The sequence below is a fragment of the Mus musculus genome, chromosome 3, assembly GCF_000001635.26.
Source record: "Mus musculus strain C57BL/6J chromosome 3, GRCm38.p6 C57BL/6J".
Lineage (NCBI taxonomy): Eukaryota > Metazoa > Chordata > Mammalia > Rodentia > Muridae > Mus > Mus musculus.
Window position 1 is genome coordinate 27,214,616 of NC_000069.6, and position 22,328 is coordinate 27,236,943.

A 22,328-nucleotide genomic window follows, 5' to 3' on the forward strand; every position below is an offset into this window, starting at 1 on the left:
TCTGTTTGGGAACTCAGCCCATGGGAGTTGCTGCCCTTAATCAGGGTGGGTCTTCTGTGCTCAGTGAAATCTCTCTGTAAATGACCTCAGCAGTGTGTCAGAGGTGTGTCCACTCAGGTTGGCAATAAAGATTAACCACCACAGGATGCATGGCACTGTACCTTCCCAGCCCTGCCCGTGTAAATTCTGAGGAGTTTATAAACTAGGTCCTGGAGATGGTTGGAAATGTAGATCCGGAGTTTGAAAAAGACAGACGAGGGACGGGAGACAGTGCCAAAATGATCAGTATTCAAATAGAGTCACTTCAACTCAAGGTATCGAGCAGCTGGTGAGTCTCTCCTGTGTGCCAGTCACGGTGCCATTTAAGAAGTTCATTTTCTTGTAAGGCAAGCAAAAACTGTGACGTTGAGTGAAATAAAATATTAAGCTTTGAGCTTTGTCTAATGCAGGCTCGTAAATTCAGCTACCCGGGAGACCGAGGCAGGAAGATTGAGAGCTCAAGTTGGGGCTAGCAAGATGGCTCAGCAGGTTCAAAAGACTCCTACACATGTATGATGACTGAACTCAACTCTTGGAGCCCATGGTGGAGGGAAAGAACTGATTCCTGAAAGTTGTCCTTCAACCTTGTCTCAGTTAGGCTTACTGTTACTGTGATGCAATAGTATGACCAGAAGCAGGGTGTGAAGAGAAGGGTTATCTCACTCACAGTTCCATATAACAGTTCATCATCAAATCATTGGGCAGGAACCTATAGAGTGGGAGCTGATGAAAAGGCTATGGAGGGATGCTCCTTACTGGCTTGCTCCTCATGCCTTGCTCAGCCTGCTTCTTATGAAACCTCCCCCATCAATCGCTAATTAAGAAAATGCCCTATAGGATTACCTATACCTTGATCTTATGAATGTATTTTCTTAATTGTGGTTCTCTCCTCTCAGATGACTTTAGTTTGGGTCAAGGTGACAAAAAAACTATCCAACAAGGGGTTTAAAATTGAAAAGTTCAGGGCAAGAGAACTTGTGTTCAGTTCCTAGCTTCTGGGTCGGGCAGGTCACCATTGTGTTCTTTTCTGGAATCTGAGAGCGGAGGCTCTTACATGTGCCCTACACACACACACACACACACACACACACACACACACACACACACACGCTGATGTATGCACAGAATTTAAAATAAAAGTTTTAAAAGTTCAAGGCTCCTCTGGGAAACTTACTGAGACCCTGCTTCTGGCGCACGCCTTTAATCCCAGCACTCGGGAGGCAGAGGCAGGCAGATTTCTTGAGTTCGAGGCCAGCCTGGTCTACAAAGTGAGCTCCAGGGCAGCCAGAGCTAGCTACACAGAGAAACCCTGTCTTAATATCCTTCCCCCAGCCCTCCCCCCCCCAAATAAACTCTGGGCCAGAGATGAAGAGCTAATCTATAAGATACACACATACACAAAGGCAGGCATTGGTCACATTGGCCACACCTGTAATCCCGGCACTTAGGAGACTGGGGCTGAAAGATCCTGAGTTTGAGGCCAGCTTAGGCTATATAGCTAGACCTTGTCTCAAGAAACAAACCAAAGTCTGAGAAGGTGGCTCAGTTGGTGCCCAATTTACATAACATACTGGAGGCCCCAGGATCCCTAGCATGGTGTACATGCCTGTAATCCTAGCCCTTGGGAGGTAAAGGCAAGAGGATCCGACGTTCGAGGCTATGTTTTACTATAGGGTGAGCTTGGGGTCACTCTGAGAGCTATGAGACCCTCTTTTAAAAAGAAGATAGCACCTGCCTCCCAAGTGATAAATACACTGAGTTTTGTGGCATAATAGACAGTGGACCATGCCAGGAAACTTGGTAAGGTAGAGTGGGTCTGACACCCAATACCCTAGTACCTACCTGAGACAGTAGGCACCTCCCTGCTCCCTACTAGATTCCTGGCCTGGAACGTGTATTCACACACTCCCCATGTTGGTTGGACACATAGCCCAGAACAGAGTTCTCCATGCTAATAATGTATCTAGAGGCCCTGAGGTTTTAGCCAATAAATTTCCCTTCCCAGACATTCCTCCCTGCAAAAGGTATTTAACGTCTGGTCTACCCTGAGGAGTTGCCATGGCATTCATTTTCCACGACGGACGAACAGTCAACAAATGGTATGGATAAACATGGACTGTCGCTTTCATCCAGAGCCACTACATGGAGAAGGCCTTCACCTACAGAGCCACAGCTTAAGTCTCCCGTAAGCCTCTCTGTGCTGCTAGACAGCTGCATTAAGCTGAGGACTTTCACTGATGAGCTAAACTGGGGTTCCCCATTTTCCCTGACCCCAGGTTTGTTGTTGTCCTCAGCCATTGGGCCCCCAATGGTCCCAGCCTCGTCTAGGGCCCGCAGATCCCCAGTCCTTCATTCCCAACTCCTCTGTGCAGCACCCCAATGACGACTGGATATCCTGGAGTCAGGGAATCCCAACTTTGGCCTCCCCCATCTTAGACTGCATTCTTCTATACCCTGAGTAGTGTCTCTACACTTCCCTAGCTCAGCACCCCAGCAGTGGGGTGGATCCACAATAGACAAGATCCTGGGGAAGTTAGAGAGGAAGAAACTTTGGGGATCAGGTTGGTAGGTGCTTGACTGAGCAGGCCGCTGGTGAGCTGGTGAGTCAAGGGCTGAATGTCAGAATGTTGTAGGTCACATGGTTGGGAGAGAAAGCAAAGAAGACCTTATGCATAGAAACACTTGGGTGTGCATCGAGAAAGCTTGCGATAGACAAGATCACAGGACAGAGTGGTATCAGATATGATCCTGGGAAAAGAAAGAAGAAATGGGGGCTGGAAAGCAACGATGGGCTGGTCTCTCGAGAGTTCACACAAGGAATTTACCAGCATCCAGCCAAAGAGAACGTGGTTTCTACTGGGGAAGTTCCACCTTAATCCTCCTTTGTCTTCCCTGGCCCTGCCCCTTTTCTTTCGTCTTTGTAGTCCACACTGATCCGGAACTGGTGATCCTTTTGACCTTGACCCTTGAAGACTGGAGTTAGAGTCTTGCATCAGTCCATCTGTCTGTCTACCCACCCATCCACCCATCCACCCATCCATCTGAAGGAAGGCAGGCAATAGTTAATTCTTGAGTAGTAGGTAGCTAGGGAAAGAGGCCCTGGACTAGATCAGGGTGATCTCTGAATACTTTCCATTTCATCCCAGATGGCCGGATTCACAGTTCTTGCCTGAAAGGATCCCTCTTCTGGAGGGCTTTATTCCTATTCCAGGCACAGGCTTTTTCCTCCATGGCTACTTCAGAAGTCCGCTTTCATCTGGTTTGCTGTCACTTAATGTGACCCAACCCACAAAGAACATCTTGGCCATCCAGTTCAAGAAGGGAAAGGGGCCTGACCCTGTCACATACTCTAAAAAATAGGTTGGGGGACTACCTTTGCATCAGTAAGTCTTGGCTGTGTGCTATGGACTGCAATGGGCTCATCTTGCCATTCTATACCTGAGAAGTTACCAGAGAAAGGATTGCTAACAGGCAGCATTGTCTGTCTGTCTGTCTGTCTGTCTGTCGTCTCATGCCAACTGGCCACTTAAATTATGTTGTTCTCCCAGGTTCTATTTTGTTTTGAGATAGTGTTCCATTATGCAATCCAAACTCCTGATTAACACTCTTGCCTCAGCATCCTGATTGTTTGTACCACCATGGACACAGAATCCCTTTTGCAGTTTCTTAGAATTGTGTATAAAGAATAAAGGGGTGGTGGGACTGGAGAGATGGCTCAGTGATTAAGAGCCTGGGCTGCTCTTCTAGAGGTCCTGAGTTCAATTCCCAGGAACCACATGGTGGCTCACAACCATCTGTAATAGGATCTGATGCCCTCTTCTAGTGTGTCTGAAGATAGCTATATCTTATGTATACATATATATACATAAAATAATTCTTAAAAAGTAAAGTATGCAAAGGGGCCATAGCTGAGAATTATACACTGATACGCTGGAGAGAGGAAACACAAGGGTACAAGCTCTCAGCAGCTGCTGCAGTGAAGGAGATGGAAAGGGACGAAAGTACCCTTTGCTGAGCTGGAACTCAAGCTGCGGCAGGTCCAGCAAGGGAGGTTTGCAGCTGTCCTGAGGGATGGCTGGCGTGTGGGGATGAAGCTGTCATTTCACCACAGTTGGTTCTTTTTGAGAACTTCGATTTCTTCACATCCTCTTTCTATCCTTGCTGGGGTTGAAATGTGGGGCCCTGCCCACAACCAGAGACCCATGTCTACACCACTGTTCTATGTTCCTTTTCTAGCCTACAGTAGTCATGGAAGTTGAGCGCCAACATCAACTGAAATTAAATCTGTCCTTCAAGCTGATCACAGTAGCCTTTAATCCCAGCTCTTGGGAGGCAGAGGCAGGGAATCTCTTTAAGTTCACCACCAGCCTGTTCTACACAGCACTGTGACAGGAGAGCCAAGGGCTACATAGTGAAACCCTGTTGCAACCTTTTCTTCCCCAGACCTGTACTTAAAAATATACTTTGACATGAGACCGTGTCAAAACAGACCCACCCCGAGTAATAACTGTAATAAAGTCCACTCAAACTTTACAGTATTCAAAAAACATGACCAGATAGTGATACAGAAAGATTATTCTTTTCTTCTTCTTCTTTTTTTTTAAAAGATTCATTTATTTTATATATGTGGATACACTGTCACTGTCTTCAGACACACCAGAAAAGGGCATCAGATCCCATTACAGATGGTTGTGAGCCACCACATGGTTGCTGGGAATTGAACTCAGGACCTCTGGAAGAGCAGTCAGTACTCTTAACCACTGAGCCATCTCTCTAGCCCTGGAGTACAGTTCTGGTCGTATTCTGTCACTTGCCCTATGGCCATCAGACCTTGGGAGGTAGACACATTTTGAGTCAGGGTCTCATAGCACAGCCTAGCCTCTACTTGCTACATAGCCGAGAAGGACCTTGAGCTGCTCATCTGCCAGGTTCCATCACCTCTCCTGGATTCCAGATGTGCACCCCCACACCTGGTTCACATAGTGCTGAGGACTGAACCCAGAGCTTTGCACTTGATAGACAAGCACTGTCCTAACTGAGCCCCAGACTCCGTTTTCAAATTTGAACGATAACATGCTGACTATGGGTTGGTTGATTGTGTTGTTGGGACAGGAACCCACATATCCCAGACTGGTCTGGCCCTCACTATAGCTGGTATGATCAGGAGCCGCCTCTCCTGCCAGATGATAGATCATGGGCTTGCACTATCACACTTGGTGCTGGAAGAACTGCTTGCTTGCTTCTCTAATTTATCAGTAATTTTTAAATGTCACAATTCTTGTGGCAGCTTTCTGGGTGCTTTCTCTACCACCCATTTTTTCTCCCTCTCTTGCTTTCTCTCCTTGACAAACAGTTTCTTCTCAGTGCCACCCCTACCCCCACCCACTGTTGCAAACAAAGTACATTGTCTTGCAGAAACACAGCTAATGTGAATGCAAGCTAAGAAGCAGAAGTGTTTCTGGAGAGGCCTGGGTAAACTGAGCCATGTGTTGGACCGGCATGCTGTGCCTACTATGGAATGTGGATGTATGAATATGGCAATGCCCTGGTCAGTGTAGCTGTTACCATAGTCAGACCTACAGTAGTTTTCATTTTACAAATCAAATGACATTTTCTAAAGAATTTAAATTTAGAATTACACATACACACACACAAACACAATCTATGCACATGTTTGTTTACTTATTTATTTGAATTATTTAATTTCATCATTTGTATGCACATAGCCATCACCAGCATGTGGAGGTCAAAGGGTAACTTGCAGGACGCAGCTCTCCCTTTTTATGTGGGCTCCAGGAATTGAACTCAGATTGTCTGGTTTGGTGGCAGTGCCACTGCCCACAGAACCATCTTGCTGGCCCTCCATTTATTTAACGTGATGGATATTAACAATTATTTCAAGCTGTTCAGTAAAGTGAACAGTTATGTCAGAGCATATATAGAGATTGAATTATCAGTATCTATTTCTCCGTTGTTATGGTAAATGAATGGTCCCAGAATGCTGGTCATGGTTAGGTCATTCACCTCCTGCTCGTATTTTCCGTGAATACTGCCTGGTGGGTTTTGAGGAACGCTTTCTAGCATTGCCTAGGTAGGCTGGGTAAACTGAGCCAGGTGATCATATCTCAGCACACCCTCCAAAGGATGGGTGTGCTTGTCAAGAGAACCGTCTTAGCTGGGGTCAGCGAGTCAGGAAACTGAGGGATGAGTGTGGCATACTGTGAGGATCTGACAACGGTAGCTTACCTTGTTGTCAGCTCCTGGTTTCATGGTCTGTAATAAAGCACCAGTGCTCTCCAGCTGTGCCCTTCACTGAAAGAATTTTTTTAATGGTTTATTTACTTGTGGTTTTGACTGAGTGTGTATGTGTGTGTGTGGCAGGGGTGGGGAGGGAGTGTACAGTCCAGACGAGGGCATCTGACCCTCAGTGAGACTATGAGAATTTACAGGATGCCAGGCTTTTTTTTTTTTTTTTTTTTTTTTTGATGTGAGTTCTGGGCTCTCAACTCTGGTCTTCATGATTGAGGAGCTGTGTTCTCACTCAGTAAGCCATGACTCTGAAAGGTCTTTGCTGGGACTCAGGGCTCTTCTCTAACTGTACTGTCTATGAGGCCTCAGTGCAGATATCCTTTTGTTTGTTTTTGAGACAAGGTTTTACTGTATAGCTCAGGCTAGCCCAGAACTCTGGATAGCCCAGACAGGTTCTCACTTGCAGCAATCCCTCTGTTTCCTACATTCTGAGTTCAGAGGCTTAAGCCATACCTCGCTTGGGTAGTCCTTAGCTATCTCCAAAAAGCTTCTGGTTGTGCTGTTTCTTCTTGTTAGTGTGCATGGTTTCTCCCACTTCTCAAGAGACCAGACACATCTAAACACAGAAGCTTTAAAAATACTTAATATAATATAAAGCTTTCCTTTCTTTCGCCAACACTTAAGTATTCTTCTTCCAGTCTTGGTATTTACTTGGCATTTATTTATTGTAGTTTATTTATTTGGAATGTGAGGCTGGCTTTTAGAAAACAAAATATTACAGTTATTTAGAAAGCAGCAATCTAGCCTAGTAGTGCAAGGTAGTGCAAGTCTAAAATTTCAGTTCTTCAAGAGTGGGCTACAGAGAGTTCCAGGCTATTTAGTGAGACCCTGACTCAAATAAAAGAGAGAGAGAGAGAGAGAGAGAGAGAGAGAGAGAGAGAGAGAGAGAGTTTTAGAAGGGCTGAAAATATTTTGCCAGGGCTGGAAGTATGACTTGGTGGTAGAGCACTTGTCTAGCATTCTCGAGGCCCTGGGTGAGCCCCAGTGATTCCCAGCACTGCAAAAATAAATGATAACATCTGGGAGTTCTATGTAAATACTACCATTAAAATAAGAGGGTGTGGGAGTGGGTATGGGGAAGACAAGAGAGTGTGTGAGAGAGGGGATGGGCATGGGAGGGGGAGGAGGAGGGGCAATGTTGTTAGCTCTAAGACTCAAAGGGAAATAGTTTGTTGTCATGTTCTAAGTGTCCAGTGGCACTCACTCAGGGCCAGGGACAGTTGTTTGCAAGAACTCAGTTGTCACCAGCCAGCAAGCCAGGAATACTGAGTTTCAAAATACCCTGTTTCAAAACAGCGAAATGAACCAGGTGTGTTGGTGCAAGCCTGCCTTTGATCTCAGCACTCGGTTGACAAAGGCAGGCAGATCTCTGTGAGTCTGAGGCCAGCCTGGTCTACCATAGCAAGTTTCAGTGTCTGAGGGGGCCACATAGTGAGATCCTTGCTCTCTAGTGGGCTCTCTCCCTCCCTTTGTCTCTCTGTCTGTCTGTCTGTCTGTCTGTCTGTCTGTCTCTCTCTCTCACACACACACACACACACACGCATGCACACACACACGTACACATGCACTCACGCACACATGTACATGCATACTCTCAAAAAATAAAAGCAAGCTAAACACCCCCACACGTGTTAGTGAGCACTGTTCTGTGTACCTGCCTGCTGCTAACAGTTGATCCCACCCCTCTTCTCCACAACCCTGCAGAGTAACCTGATACATTCCCTGGGACTGAACCACCATCTGATCGCGCTGAATTTCATCATCACCTCTTTTGGCAAGCAAAGCGCAAGGTCTTCTCCGAAAGTGAAGGTGACAGACACCGACTTCGATGGGGTAGAAGTCCGAGTATTTGAAGGTTCTCCGAAACCAGAAGAGCCGCTGCGACGCAGCGTCATCTATATCCACGGAGGAGGCTGGGCCCTGGCTAGTGCAAGTAAGTCCCTGCCACCTTCAGGGGGCTCTGGGAGGGGCATGGTTACTGTTTAAGAATGGGACCCTTGGTTCTCCTGGAACATTCTGGTTCCTAGGTCGCCCTGGCCACATTGTCAGTGTCTCTTCTGTTTATACGGTTATGGTCTACAGAGATTTCCTCCTTCCTTCCTTGTTTGTTTTCTTCCTGTCTTCCTTCATATCTTCCCATCTATAGCACTGGGGGTTGAAAGCATTGCTTCGAACTCGTGAAACAGTTGCTCTACAGCTGAGCCCCAGCCCCAGCCCTTGTCGATTTACTTCTTAGTACCGATTGCTTTGAAAGTCTTTTCTGAGCTCAGAATGCAGCTTAGATGGCAGCGTGCTGTGCAGCATGCACAAGCTCCCGTGATCTAAATCATAGACTTACTGTAATCCAGTGATACTAGCTTTCCGTATGAAAATAAGCTCACCTTCATTTCACCAGAAGACACCATCCTTATAAGCACGTGAGGTAGTTATCTGTAGCCCTTATCAACTTGATTCTGAAGGATTCTTCTTACAAAATAGAGTGGGTATTGCTTAATACAAGGTAACTCAACATTAGCTTTCTAAACCCAAAGAGTAAAATACCGAAAGTATGCAGCCGTTAAAAGAAAACAACACACAGTGTTTCCGAGTCCAGAGGCATCTTCTTTGCAGTTGGACAGCTCTCGTGAGCAGAACCAATTGGCAGAAGCAGGCTGCCTAGCATTGAATCATGGGCACAGACTATCTCAGAAGCTCAGGACTTCTGCCTGTGGTGACCATGACCTCCTTCCTCATCCATGGTATTCTCAACCCAGAAAACCTATGGACAGGCTGGAAGACGGCCCAGCAGACAGAGGTGCTGGCCACCATGCCTAATGACTGAGCTCTATCCATGGGACCTACGTGGGAAAGGGAGAGAGTTGACTCCCAGAACGGTTCTCTGACCTCTACATAGGCATTGTGGCACCCCAACACAAGATACACACCAATAAAAATGTAATTTTAACAGACTATAAAGAAAAAGCAATTGAAACTTGGTCTCTTCCTTTATTATGTTTTTATCTGAACTTTTAGTGCACAAAATATAAAATGTACAACTCTCTCAGAACTCCATCTCATTTAGCTCCATACCCATCAGGTATTCTGTGATTCACTGGCTTGTTCCCACTGACTATGTTAGTTTGTTCAAAAGGTGACTTTTAGTGCAGACACTCACAGCTGTGGGCAGACCTGGACCAAGGATCACCAATGTATCAGTTGGTTCTTCATTACTATGACAAAATACTGAAGCAACTTAAGGAGGGAAGGAGAGAGGAAGAGAAGGAAGGGAAGGGAAGGGGGAAGGAAGGAAGGAAGGAAGGAAGGAAGGAAGGAAGGAAGGAAGGAAGGAAAGAAGGAAGGAAGGAAGGAAAGGAAGGAAGGAAGGAAGGAAGGAAGGAAGGAAGGAAGGAAGGAAGGAAGGAAGGCAGGCAGGCAGGCAGGCAGGCAGGCAGGCAGGCAGGCAGGCAGGCAGGCAGGCAGGCAGGCAGGCTGGCTTTATTATAGTTTACATTCTGAGGGTATAGTTAATGGTGGCAGGAAGGAAGGCCATGGGCAGGAACATGAGGGGGCTTGTTATATTGTATCTACAGTTTTATCGTTGTTGTTGTTTGTTGTTGTTGTTGTTGTTACTTTTGTCTTCAGTCCAGGAGCAGGACCCATGGATTCCTATCACCCTGAGTCAGGATGGGTCTTCCTTCCCCAGTTAACAAGCCTAGAAACTTGTCACAGACACGCCCAGAGGGGATTCTACATCTCATAAAATTGACCACCAGTGCTAAGCATTATAGTCACTCTGGTGTGCTAGAGACAGAGATCCAAAAATGAATAAGATAGGGTCACTTCCTTGGACAGATAGTCTGTGGCACTGGACACGCGTCAGGTGGGATGTCCTATCCAAGACAGGAAGTAGAGATGGCAGAATGGTGTCATTATGAGAGTCAGCCTGGCCACTGCCCCTTAGTTTTGGCTGGTGTGCCTGAGGGAGAGCTGGACTGGTAAGTGTGCGGGCAGGTGTGGAGTCCTTAATCCTCTGCTTCTAAGGACTTACTGTCCGAGTCACTAAAGGAAGGAAGTATTAGGCCCTTTGCTGAAACAATACATCTTTTTTTGTTGTTCACTTGTTTGTTTGGGGGCAGGGTTTCACGTACTTGGGCTAGCCTCACTATGTAGCCAGAAATGACCTTAAACTTCCCATTCTCCAGCCTTCACCTCCTGAGTGCTGGGATTACAGGTGTCTGCTACCTCCCGCAGTTAATGTGGTGTTAGGTTCAAACCCAAAGCTTCGTATCTGATAGGCAGGTGCTATACCAACTGCACTACATCCTAGACTCGTGGGTTGTAAAGTATCTGAAGAAAACATAAAAGAAGTCAATCCTTACCTCTTAAAATTATATTGTTCCTGAGGGCATTTGAGTCTCCTTTCTAGGAAATACTAAAATTTCCTAAAACTCTGCTTCTCTGTTGGTGTAAAGAAACTACCCCGTTCTTTACATTGGTAATTTTCCCCCGAATCACAGCAAATGAGGATGTTAAACGTATAAAATCTTATAATTCTACGGAGGAAACTGCTAGTTTGCTGTGATTTATCTTTTTATTTGAAGGGCTTCAAAATCAGAATGAATGTGGTATGTTTCATATAGCTCAGAATGAAATAAATGTTTAGTAAGCTAAAAACATCCAAAACTCACTCAGTACTGATATTCTGTTATAATAATTACATTTTATCATAAAATAGATTTAATATTTGCAGTTGAGTGTGTCTGTTTGCCTTTCATTCTTCCCTCCCTTTCTAACCATCCCTCCACCCCTCCCCACCCTTCCCCTTCTCCTCCCTCCTTCCTCCTCCCTTCCTCTCCCTCTAGCCCCTTCCTGTTCTTTAGTTGTTTGGGTTTTGAGTAGACTCATGCATCCCAGGATAATGCCCATGGCCACAGCCTCGAACCCCTGATCCTTGTACCTCTGCCTCTCAGCTCCTGAGATCAGAAGCAAGGGCCGAGCACCGGGATCACATGCGTTTTTCAGTGTGTGTTGCTATTATTATCTTAGTCTAAAAACAATCTATAGTCTGCAGTGTGTGCAAGTGGACAGCCTGAATGGCCACCTTTGTCGTAATTCATTCTTCTCTCTTAGAGATCAGCTACTATGACCAGCTGTGCACAACAATGGCTGAGGAGCTGAACGCCGTCATCGTTTCTATTGAGTGAGTAGCTACCACTAGTCACAACTCTCATTAAGACTTTTATTTTTTCATATGTGTCCATGTCTGGGTATGTGCATATGAGTACTGGTGCACACAGAAACCAGAAGAGTGTGTTAGATCCCTGGAACTGGAATTGCAGGTATTTGTAAGCTGCCCAATATGGGTGGTTGGTACAAAACTCTGGTCCTTTGAAAGACTATCAAGCCCTCTTAATTGCTGCGCCATCTCTCCAGCCTCTGATAGTCATAATGTTGTTAAGAAGAAATTCTAACTAACAGTCTAGTAACTTAGTAATAAAAATAAAATATACCATCAAATGTTGGAATTACAGATGTGTCTATCTACATCATTGTTTTGTTTTGTTTTTTATTTTATTTATTATTTATTTTTGTTTTTTTCGAGACAGGGTTTCTCTGTGTAGCCCTGGCTATCCTGGAACTCACTTTGTAGGCCAGACTGGCCTCAAACTCAGAAATCTGCCTGTCTCTGCCCCCAAGTGCTGAGATTAAAAGTGTGTGCCACCACGCCCGGCTTACATCATTGTTTTTGAACTGGGCTTAATCATACATTGATTTACTTTACTTTAAGTATTCTGCATTTGTTGTTTGCCTGCAGTGCTAGGGACTCAACCCAGCACCTCATATATGCTAAGCAAGTGCCTGCTACTAAGCTGTATTCCCAGGCTTTTTAAAATGTAGTCTTGTAAGTTTGACAGAAACACTGCACTATATGCAGCAAACATTAGACATGTAACTATTAGTAAGCCTTGTGGTAGACTGGTCTCTGCTGGCTCTCTTAGACACTGTTTTCTTGAGCAACTATGAAGTAACTGAATAAGTTGACAACTATTACCATGGCAACATCACATCTCATCTCTCTCTCATGCCAGCGTGGTCCCAATGCTTTCATTTCAGTCTTTGACTTATGCTTTCCCTCAGATTTCCCTTTAAGAAGGCCCTCCTTGACAGCTACATGGGAAACCCCAGCCACTTTCCTCTGTTTCATTCTATCTCTGAAGCTGTCTTCCATGTTCAACGGGCCATACATTTAATCTATCACATGTTTGCAATAGAAGTAATGCACATGGGGGTAGTAGAGGTTTTTGTTCGTTGCTGAATCAGTTGTACTCAAAAACTTCCCAGCACACACAGGGGATTCAGTTATTGGCTGTATGATGGGTGCTTGAAGAGTCTGAATAAGAGTCTAAATTCTCATATAAACCAACCACGGTAGTATAACTTGGTGACTTATGCGTGTGGCCTGAGCATTTGGTGAGAGACAGGAGAGTTGCTATGAGTTCTAGGCCAGTCTGGTCTATGTAGTAATTTCTAGGGCAATCTGGGCTATAAAGTAAGGCCCTTTGTTTCAAAACAACAATAACAACAACAACAACAAACCAAAACCAAGCATAGGGAAGCTGACTCGATAGATTAAGTGTTTCTGTGCAAGCATAAAGTTGCTTCATATCTCCAGCAACCCGCACCACAAAACCCCACACAACAACAAAACAAACTGACAAACCCCCAAAGGCAGATGTGGCAGTGCATGCTATAATTTCAATGCTGAGGAGGATCCCTGAGGCTTGCTGGTAAGCCAGTCCAGCTGAATTGCTGAGCTCCAAGTTCACTGGGAGGCCTTATCTTTAAAAACTAGGTAAAGAGCAATAGGGAAAACATCCAGTGTTAGTTGACTTCTGACCTCCTCACACACACTTACAGGAGCATTAAGCAACACACATGCATAACACACACACACACACATGTGTGCACTCACATACCCCTCCACCCACACACTCCCATACAGTATGTATTTTACTATTTTCATCACAGAAAAAAAAAAATTGAGTCATCCACAGGCAGTCAGGCAGCTAAGTAGACACATAGGTGGTGTGTGGGACTGACTCCGGGCTAGAAGCTTTACAGGTTCCCACACCTTGCTAGTTATCAAGCCTAGATAGAAGGAAACTGATAACAGCCACACAGGCAGACAGGGAATGCTCCAACTGCTTCTATGAACCCAGGTTCATCCAGTTCTCCCTTTCCCCTGCCTTCCTCCCATGCGTGGCTCTCAACCCCCTTGCCCTACTGTAGACCTGGGAACAGAAAACAGGAACCTGGGTTCCCAGCACTGCAGTCATGTAAGGCTGCAGTGTGGACACCAAGGAAATTGGGCTGACTTGGGATGGAGACCTCACAGGCGTGTCCAGGGAACAGTTTAGACAGTTGGACTAAAAGGGCCTCTGGTGTTCAGCAGGGAATCCTCCTGTTGTAGTCTAAGTGAAGAGATGCTCTACTGAGGTATCAGGCAGTCCTGCCCTGTAACAGCAGCCTGGGCTCACACAGTGTGGCTAAGGAGGCTTCCACCTTAGCAGATTTAGTTGTAGCTGCCCTGTGCGGTTCCAGGCTTTTCTGAACCTGCAGCCAACCTTCAGATCTCTTGAGTGAAGTTCAACAATGCAGGAATCATTCAATAAACAACTCTTTGTGCCTGGGCCACTGGCCAGGGGACAAAAGGACACTGAAGGAGCCAAGCCCTTAGAGCAAGACCCTGGAATGTGGTATTAAGAAGCTTCAGAGGCCCCTCAGCGGTTTCCTCTACCTATAGTTATTCAAAGGCCTCGAGAAGGAAGGCAGGCAGGCTTGCCTCACTTGGCACACGGAGGATCTAGCCTCAGCGGGCTCTTGTTTACCTGCCCTCAAGACTTCAGTAGCAACAATGGGCAGCACACCCTGAGCTCTTGCCACACACCCTTCTCTACCCCAGCAGTCCCTTGACTCCAGTGACACGGGTGTGTTATATGTGAGTCGAGGCTTATCGTAGCACCCAGAAAGGTAGAAAAAATATGATCAAGATTTTGAGAAAGAGCTAAAACTCAGAAACAATTGCCTTCTCCTTACTTTCCCCACTGGGCTGACTCTAGATAATTGGCATTCAGATGTTCACCACTGGGAGGAACACAGTGCAGCGCCACCTTCAGGCAGCTCACTGAAACCCATAAGCAATATGGGATTAGGAATCCTTCCTGGGAACAGAAATAAGAAGGCTTCACCTGGGTTCCCAGCACCTTATGTAAGGTTGCAGTGTGAACAGCAAGGAAATCGGGCTGACTTGGGATGGGGACCTCAGACGTGTCCAGGGAACAGTTTATAGACAGTTGGACTAAAGGGGCCCCTGGTGTTCTCATAGACCTGTCCGACCTGCAGCTAGCCCATGGGTTACATCTGTCCCAGGATAGTTGTGAATGCACTCAAATGTGTTTCTAGATGACCGCATTGTTTCTCAATGTCAAACAGTTGGGCACCTCTTAAAGCACTGAGCAGGTAAGTCTGCGTGAGTAGTGCTGTGACCAAATGACAAATTATTCAGTGCACACTTACTGTGGACAGTAATTATGAGATAAGGGGGTTCGAGCCCAGGCTAGCCACAGAAAGCCTTATATCCTATAGCTAAAGGCTAGCCAGCATCACATGACCATTGTACCCCTCTCCCCCACCAAGAGAACACCGTAGGGCTAACCTGGGAACACAGTTGCTCTCACTGGCTCACTTCTTTCCTTTTCCTCCTTCTCCTTGAATGATGATTTACTTTCTGTCCTGGGCCAATTGCAGGGTTAAGTCCTGATATCACAGAGAAAGATTTAGCTCCTACCCTCACAGTCTAAAAACCTCGACCCAGAAGTTTAAGTGTGAAGAGCGATATGAAGTGGATGGTGAGCAGAGATTGAGACATCTATGGGCAAGAGTGTCTGTTATTTGAAGGGTCAGAAAAGGCAACTTTTAAGAAAGCAGTATTTGGGGCTGGCAGTGTAGGTCAGCTCCTTGCCCGGCTTACATGAAGACAAAGCCCTGGATTTGGTCTCCAGCTCTGTTTGGTGGCGTATGCCTGTGATGCCAACAATGGAGCCCTAAAAGCAAGACGGTAAGGAGCTCCGGTCATCCTTGTCTACATAGAGAGTTTGGGGTCAGCCTGGGCTACCCATAAGACCCTGTCTTCAAGAAAAAAGAGAACAAAACAAACTTAAAAAACAAACAAACTGCTGTCAATACAGAGTCCCTTAAGGAAAAATGAGACCTAAGACAAAGGAGCATGGTTATGAAGTCTGTGGTGGCCAGATGAGAGGGCTTTGAGAGATTTGGGGGGGGGGGGGCTCATGCTCTCACCAATGAAAACAAGATTGAGGGCAGAGGATCCCAGGAGTCTCCAGCAACGTGGTAGGTGCTCCCCTCCCCTCAGCAGAGAGACCCGCTGCCACAGCATCCCCTGCGGGTGGCTTTGCTCCATGTGCATCGGGCCTTTGGTGATGGTTTTTTATCTCTAGGAGCTGGAGGGCGAGGGTTAGGGCAGCCCGGAAATGGAATCACCTCATGGGATTCGTATACATGCGCTGCCTGTGTGGTCTGCAGCGGTCAGGGACAGGCCTGGCAGCTAACTCACACACATGCCTTTATTCTAGAACATAGGTAAAGCCAGGGCCTCCTACTTAGGGCCGTCTAGGGCACTGTGCTGGCATCATGCACTAATTGTACAGTATGTATCTGGTAAATCAAAGGCATCATATCTAATTTACATGGCTATATTTTTATTTATATAACCTAGGACCGTCTTGTTTTTACATTCACCAAGTAGGGTATTTTTACCACACTGCTGTTTAACCTTTGGCCAGGATCATGGGATGAAGGGACAAGAGAGATTCACACCTTTTCAAAGGAACACTCTGAGATAATTTGTTAGTTGGGGTTTTTTAAAGGAACAGGTCAATAGAGTGGATATGTACATATGTGTATATATGAATGAATGTGTATGTAAAGAGGATTTATTAGAGTGGCTTACAGGCTGTGATTCAGGTAGTCCAACATTGACTGTCTCAACCAAAGTTAGCCATCATAATAATAAACCTGGATATTCTCGGTTGTCAACACACATTGGATGTTGGATAATATTAAATTCTATAAGGGATTCATTATACAACCCTTTTTGTTGTGGAAAGCATTCAAGTTTTTGCTTTTAATTAAATGATTCTTCTGTATTCACTATTCTACATAAATGCCTCAAACCACATAACATTCCACCCAACGTTGGGAGAGCTTGAAGCTTTGCTGAGCTGAGGTTCCTGCTGCTGTTCAGTTGCACAAGATGGTGATGTGCATGGGCTTTGATGGTTGTCCTGGTATAAGCACTGAACACTTTAGGGCCTTGTTCTTATTCTCCATAAAATTTGGGGCCACGGTGCTTTTGTGGGACACTGTGCTTATGTAGCTTTAGGTCTGTGGCAATCTGAAAGCCTCACGGTCACCTACCTCACTGTTAAATCTGCCTTGCTTTGTTTTTCTCTTCCTGGAGTGGTTAAGTGGAGCTGTGGGAGGTGACACAGGGGTAGACTGCTCTTTTCAAATATGTGAGGTTCTGGGTTCCAGCCTCTTTCTCTCCACATACACACACACACACACACACACACACACACACACACACACACACACACACACACGCACACTAAAAACAACAGCAACAAAAAACCCAGCAAAAACTGAGAAGATCAGCTCAACTCGAACCTCTCTGAACACAAACCAAACCAAACAACACAAACCGAGATCAGCTCAACGCATGCTCACTTGGCCACGACTTCCCCAGCCAGCATCAAACAACATCACTCATTCCAACTCTACGAAGAGGAGCCTGTGGCTGCTTCCAGAAAAATTTCCTTTGATTTTTCTTTGCTGAAGCTAAGGTGAAAGTCGTTCCTTTCAAACATTCTTAGTTAAATTGTGTTGTCTCCCTGATGGCTTCTTAAAATACAATCCCAAAGGGGGAAGAAATGCTGAGGCCTTTCTCTTTCCACATGAGATCCTTTAGAATTTGAGATGGGAGGGAGTGATTCTGAGGGATAGCTTATTTGGCAAAGTATTTACTGTGTAAGAATGGAGGCCTAAATCCCATACCCAGAACCTACTTAAACCGGAGAAAAGTGCCAATGTGTAATCCTAGTACAAGGGAGGTGGAGGAATAGCTCCCAGAGTTCACTTGCCTGCCAGCCAAGTCTACCCTGTGAGTGCCAGGCCAATGAGAAGCTGTCTCAAAAGGAAAGTGGGTGGCATCTTGAGAAATGCCAGCCAGGGTTGACCTGTGGCCTCTGCGTATATATGCACACATATACTTGTACCGTGAGACACATGTGCACACACAGAGCTGTGCTGCGTTCCCATTCCAGCGATGACTGAGAAAACCCCTGTAAGCTGGGAAGTCTGGCTCCGCTGGTTCACACTGGGCCTTGCGGGTCCCTCTTTAGCCTCTGCGGCTACACCAGGAGAGGAAGCTAGAAGCCCACAGTCTCCTGGATAGCCTAGGTTCCTTCTGGAGTGCTGTCAGAGTGTCTGGGCTGAGGTTAAGGGTGAGGTTTGCTTGTGAACGGGGAGGGAACTGAGCGTCTCAGCCTTTACAGATGAGTCTCAGGAAGGCATTTTCTTCTCATAGTCTTGGGGACCAAACTTAGGACCTGACGCGTTCTAGTCAGGTGTTCTGCCACTGAGCTTTTGTGAGCCTCTGGAAGTCGCAAGCTGGGACCAGCACATTGCGAGAGTTGCACTGTTTAAAAAGACTTCACATCTGGGCCCCAAACCTCTAAGATTTTTGTGGATCTTCCCAATATGGGTCTGATTTGTGGGTCCCCACTGGGTGTGTTTGTTTGTGGATGCATGTGACAAGCATAAAGAGATCAAAGAGCAACCACAGGTGTCCTTCCTTCCTCTGGAGCTGTCTACCCAAGGACTCTCACCAGTCTCTCCCTTTCCTATACTTGGATTAGTAGCACATAGCGCCATGTTACGTGCTTGGTTCGTGGGTTCTGGGGATTCAAATCCGACCCTCCTTGAGTGTTCAGGGCCAGTGCTTTACCCACTGAGCTATCTGTTTCCTCCCACCTTTTTTTGAGGCCAGATCTCGTTCTGTAGCCGAGGCTATCCTGTAGCCTATGGACCAGCCTGGCCTCTGTCTCAGCCACTGAAGTGCTGGGGAGATAAGAGCCACCATTCCTGGTTTATTGAGTGTTTGTCTAGCCAGTCAGTCAAAGTCTTTAACGGCCACCCTCCTTTGCTGAAGGATTGGTAGTCAGGGAGGTGTGAACACTTCATGTTCTCAAGAGTCCAGTGTTGAAAGTGGAAACAGCAAGGAAGACTGGTCGCCTGTGTTCATTCCCAAACTGCGCTTCCAACAGAAAACAGACAGCTCTTGATTTCCAGTACAGCTGCTGTCTGAACGCCTCCTCCTTTTTGCTCCTCCTCCTCCTTTAAAAAAAAAACAACAAGAACAACAACAACAACAACAACAAAAACACCAAAACCAAAAGCCAGGGTCTCATGTAGCCAAAGCTGGCTCTGAACTTGCTATGCAGCTAAGGGTGACCTTGGACTTCTGACCCTCCTGCCTGCACTCCTTGAGTAGCTGGGTTCGTAGGCATGTGGCACCATGCCTGAGTTTATGTGGTGCTGCCGGTGGAACCCAGGGCTTCACAGAAGGCAAACATTCTACCAACTGAGCTCCATTCCTAGCCCCTACTGTTTGTTCTTTTAATTAAAAAAAAAAAAGAACTTAGATAAAAGAACACATAGATTGTTCCTCTCGAGTTGTCTCTATCCGAGAGAGAGCTTAAGCTGTGTATAATTATTAATTTAATTTGGATTTCCCCTATTGAAGAAGTTCTCTAAACTTTTGGAGGTTGGTAAGCCTTTTATGGTTTCCATGATTAACTGATTGAAATTTCTTTGGGAGAAGAAAAAAACCCAGTATCTGGAAAGGCTCTGACCCTTCTGTCTGTTGCACTGTATCTAACAGGAAGATGATTTCATCCTCCACCGTCATACAACCTTTCACCCACCTGGCATAACCTGAGGCGAACATTGTCCTTCTGCAGACAGCAGGCGGCATGGCTTCCAGGTTATGTTCGTTTTGAGGGACAGTACTTGTTCCAACCATGTTGGACATTAGTGAGATTCCGGGTGCCAGATTACCAGTCTCTCTGCCTTGCCTCCTTTCCCTGGTCACCGTAGTAAATGCTAAAGTAAATGTTGGGGTGGGAGGTAGAGTGCCTGCATTGCAGGAAACCTGGTTTTTATGCCAGACATTTAACCCATGTCTATAATCCTGGCACTCAGGGGGAGGTGTTCAAGGTCACCTTCAGCTTCGTGGTTTGAGGCTAGTCTGGGCTCTGGGAGACAGTGCCTCAGCAAAACCAAGCGTTAGCCCACAGGGCTACTGCTCAGTCGAACTGTCTGACATTTGACTACTTAGCCTTTCTTTTCTCAAGAAATTTGAGGTGTCTGAGTTACAGTGTATTGTCAGAGGGCTTGGCTGCCAGAAAAGAGGGACCCAAAAAGTTATTGAAAGAAGTGTCATTTGGAATGAAAGGGAGGGGACTTTTGATGAGGAAATGATAGGGAAGAATCCTGGAAACAGGAAGAAACAGGAAGTGGCCTGGGAGGAGGGGAGAGAAAGGAGAATGTGTGATTGGCTTCTGATGTGTCTGACCTGGTGCAACACTGGGACTTCTTGGGGCTTTTTCTTTTAAGATAGATGTTGGAGAGGTCCAACAGTAGTGGAATTGGAGTATTTGGGGGGCAGGGCTCACACCTCAGTGTTTTTGAGAAGCTGCTAGCAATGGGTGAAGTGCAGTCAGAATTTAGAAGAAAGCATGTGTGTGTTATATTTATGATGCTGCTTGTTTGAGACACTGGCCTGCAACTATGGCTCTGGCTGGCTTGCAGTTGCCATGGTGCTCAGCTAGTCTCGAACTTGTGTGTCCCTCCTCCCTGGTTTCCTCATTGCTGGAGTTATATATGTGTAGATTACTACAGTGCTGAAGTTACATGTGTGCAGATTAACACAGTTCTGGAATTACATATGTGCAGATTAGCACAGTGCTGGAATTACATATGTGCAGATTACCACAGTTCTGGAATTACATGTGTGCAGATTACCACAATGCTGGAATTACATATGTATAGATGACCAGAGCTCTGGAGTTACATATGTGCAGATTAGCCCATCTGCTGAGAGAGATAACACGTTTTACCTTGGGTAAGGCTTTCTGTAGTTTATGGCATGCAGCTCAGGCTTGCCTCAAGCTCACTGCATAGCTGACATCCACCTTGAGTTTCTCATCTTCCTGCCTCTAAGCCCTGAGTGCCAGGATCATAGGTGTGTGCCACCTCTCCCAACAAGAAAAAGCATGGTGGTAATTTTGTATCAGGAATATTGCTAATCCACCTAAATCATGATGCTTGTTCTGAGATACCAAGAGTATTTACTGCACAAATGAAGTAATGTGAACTTTCAGTGTGTGGCAAAAACACATACTCAACAACATGTGCTCTCTCTCTCTCTCCCTCTCTCTCTCTCTCTCTCTCTCACACACACACACACACACACACACACACACACAAACACAATTCTAGCTCTGAGTTGGATAAGGTGACACGCTTTTCCAGTGCTTTCCAGGGACATAGCTTGAGCAGCAGACAGTAGGCACACTCTCTCCCTTGGTCCTTCCCTTTCTCTCTGGGGGCTCACATATACCAGGCAAATGCTGTACCACTGAGCTGTACAGCCAGGCTTTTGTTCTGTTTTCATGTTTTAAGAGAGGATCATCTGCAGTTACCCAGGTTGACTTTGAATTCACTCTTGGGACTCACTCTTACTGGTCTCTGCCACTAGGCCAGGCTGTCTCCTTTCTTTAGATAAACCACCCATGAATTTCCTCCTGACTCTTAAGTTTTCTATGTCTTATAAACACATTGCAAAAGTTGTTAGCTCTCTCAGGTAAATGTTGCTACATTGAAGTGACTGGAATCTCACCGCTTTCAGTATATTCATTCTCTGCTCTACAAAAGGAGTATCTTTTGTTTTTATTTTAAATATTGATAATGTGGCAGTCTCCTGAATTTCTTCATTTTTTTAAAAGATTTATTTATTTTTTATTTATATGAGTATACTGCAGCTGTCTTCACACACACACTAGAACACTAGAAGAGGGCATCAGATCCCGTTACAGATGGTTGTGAGCCACCATGTGGTTGCTGGGAATTGAACTCAGAACCTCTGGAAGAGCAGTCATTACTCTTACCCACTGAGCCATCTCTCCAGCCCAGCAGTATCTTTCCTTACCGAGTAAAATTTAGGAATATTTTAGCTCAAGCAAAGGTGCCGGGTATGGAGGTGCACGCTTTCAATCCCACTGTCTGGGAGGCAGAGAGAGTTGGTGGATCTTTATGAGTTCTGAGCCAGCCAGGGCTCCACGGTTAGAAACGGCCTTTAAGAAAAGGGTTGCACAGAGATGGAGTGATTATGGGTATGGTGGCACTAGGGGTACTAGTAATTGAATTTCGAGTCACACATGCTAGGTCACTGTTCTTCCTTCCCCTAGATGGAGTCTTAATAAGTTGCCCCGTCTGGCCTTGAACTGACTTTATAGCCCAGTCTTGAGCTTTTGGGCTTCCTCCCCTGGTCTCTGGTAGTTGAGCACAGGCTAGTACCACTAGGCCGGACTAGACTGTGCCTCTTCAATGGTACCATAGGCACTAGCATGATGACTTGTTGGTTCTCGGGATTGCTTGCCATATTAGTTCAGTAAGCTATTAGCTGAAATGATTAATTAGTAGGTTACCAGATTTCCCAGATTTTATTTTCCTCAACCCAAAGACTGGGAGGCCTTTGTAGAAGAGTGCCTGGAAACTTGGTAAATGCCTGTGTGTATCATGGTACAGCTCTGTCCTGGCCCCTTGTGCAACTAGGGATTCAGTTCATTATGATATGT

At 45.9% G+C, this 22,328-nt stretch overlaps 1 protein-coding gene across 2 annotated transcripts in view; it reads left to right on the forward strand.

Annotated features, from left to right (window-relative positions):
• The window catches only part of Nceh1 (neutral cholesterol ester hydrolase 1), a 62,263-nt gene that overhangs the window by 31,612 nt on the left and 8,323 nt on the right, over nucleotides 1-22,328 (forward strand). Inside the window, exons 1-3 of one of the 2 annotated variants that reach the window (XM_011249684.1) lie at nucleotides 4,085-4,090; nucleotides 8,055-8,281; nucleotides 11,458-11,527. In XM_011249684.1, the coding sequence (XP_011247986.1) occupies nucleotides 11,490-11,527 (38 nt within the window). In that variant the 5' untranslated portion in view covers nucleotides 4,085-4,090; nucleotides 8,055-8,281; nucleotides 11,458-11,489. Of the gene's footprint in view, nucleotides 1-4,084; nucleotides 4,091-8,052; nucleotides 8,282-11,457; nucleotides 11,528-22,328 lie in introns of those variants that run through there. The other variant, NM_178772.3, reaches the window with a different exon arrangement.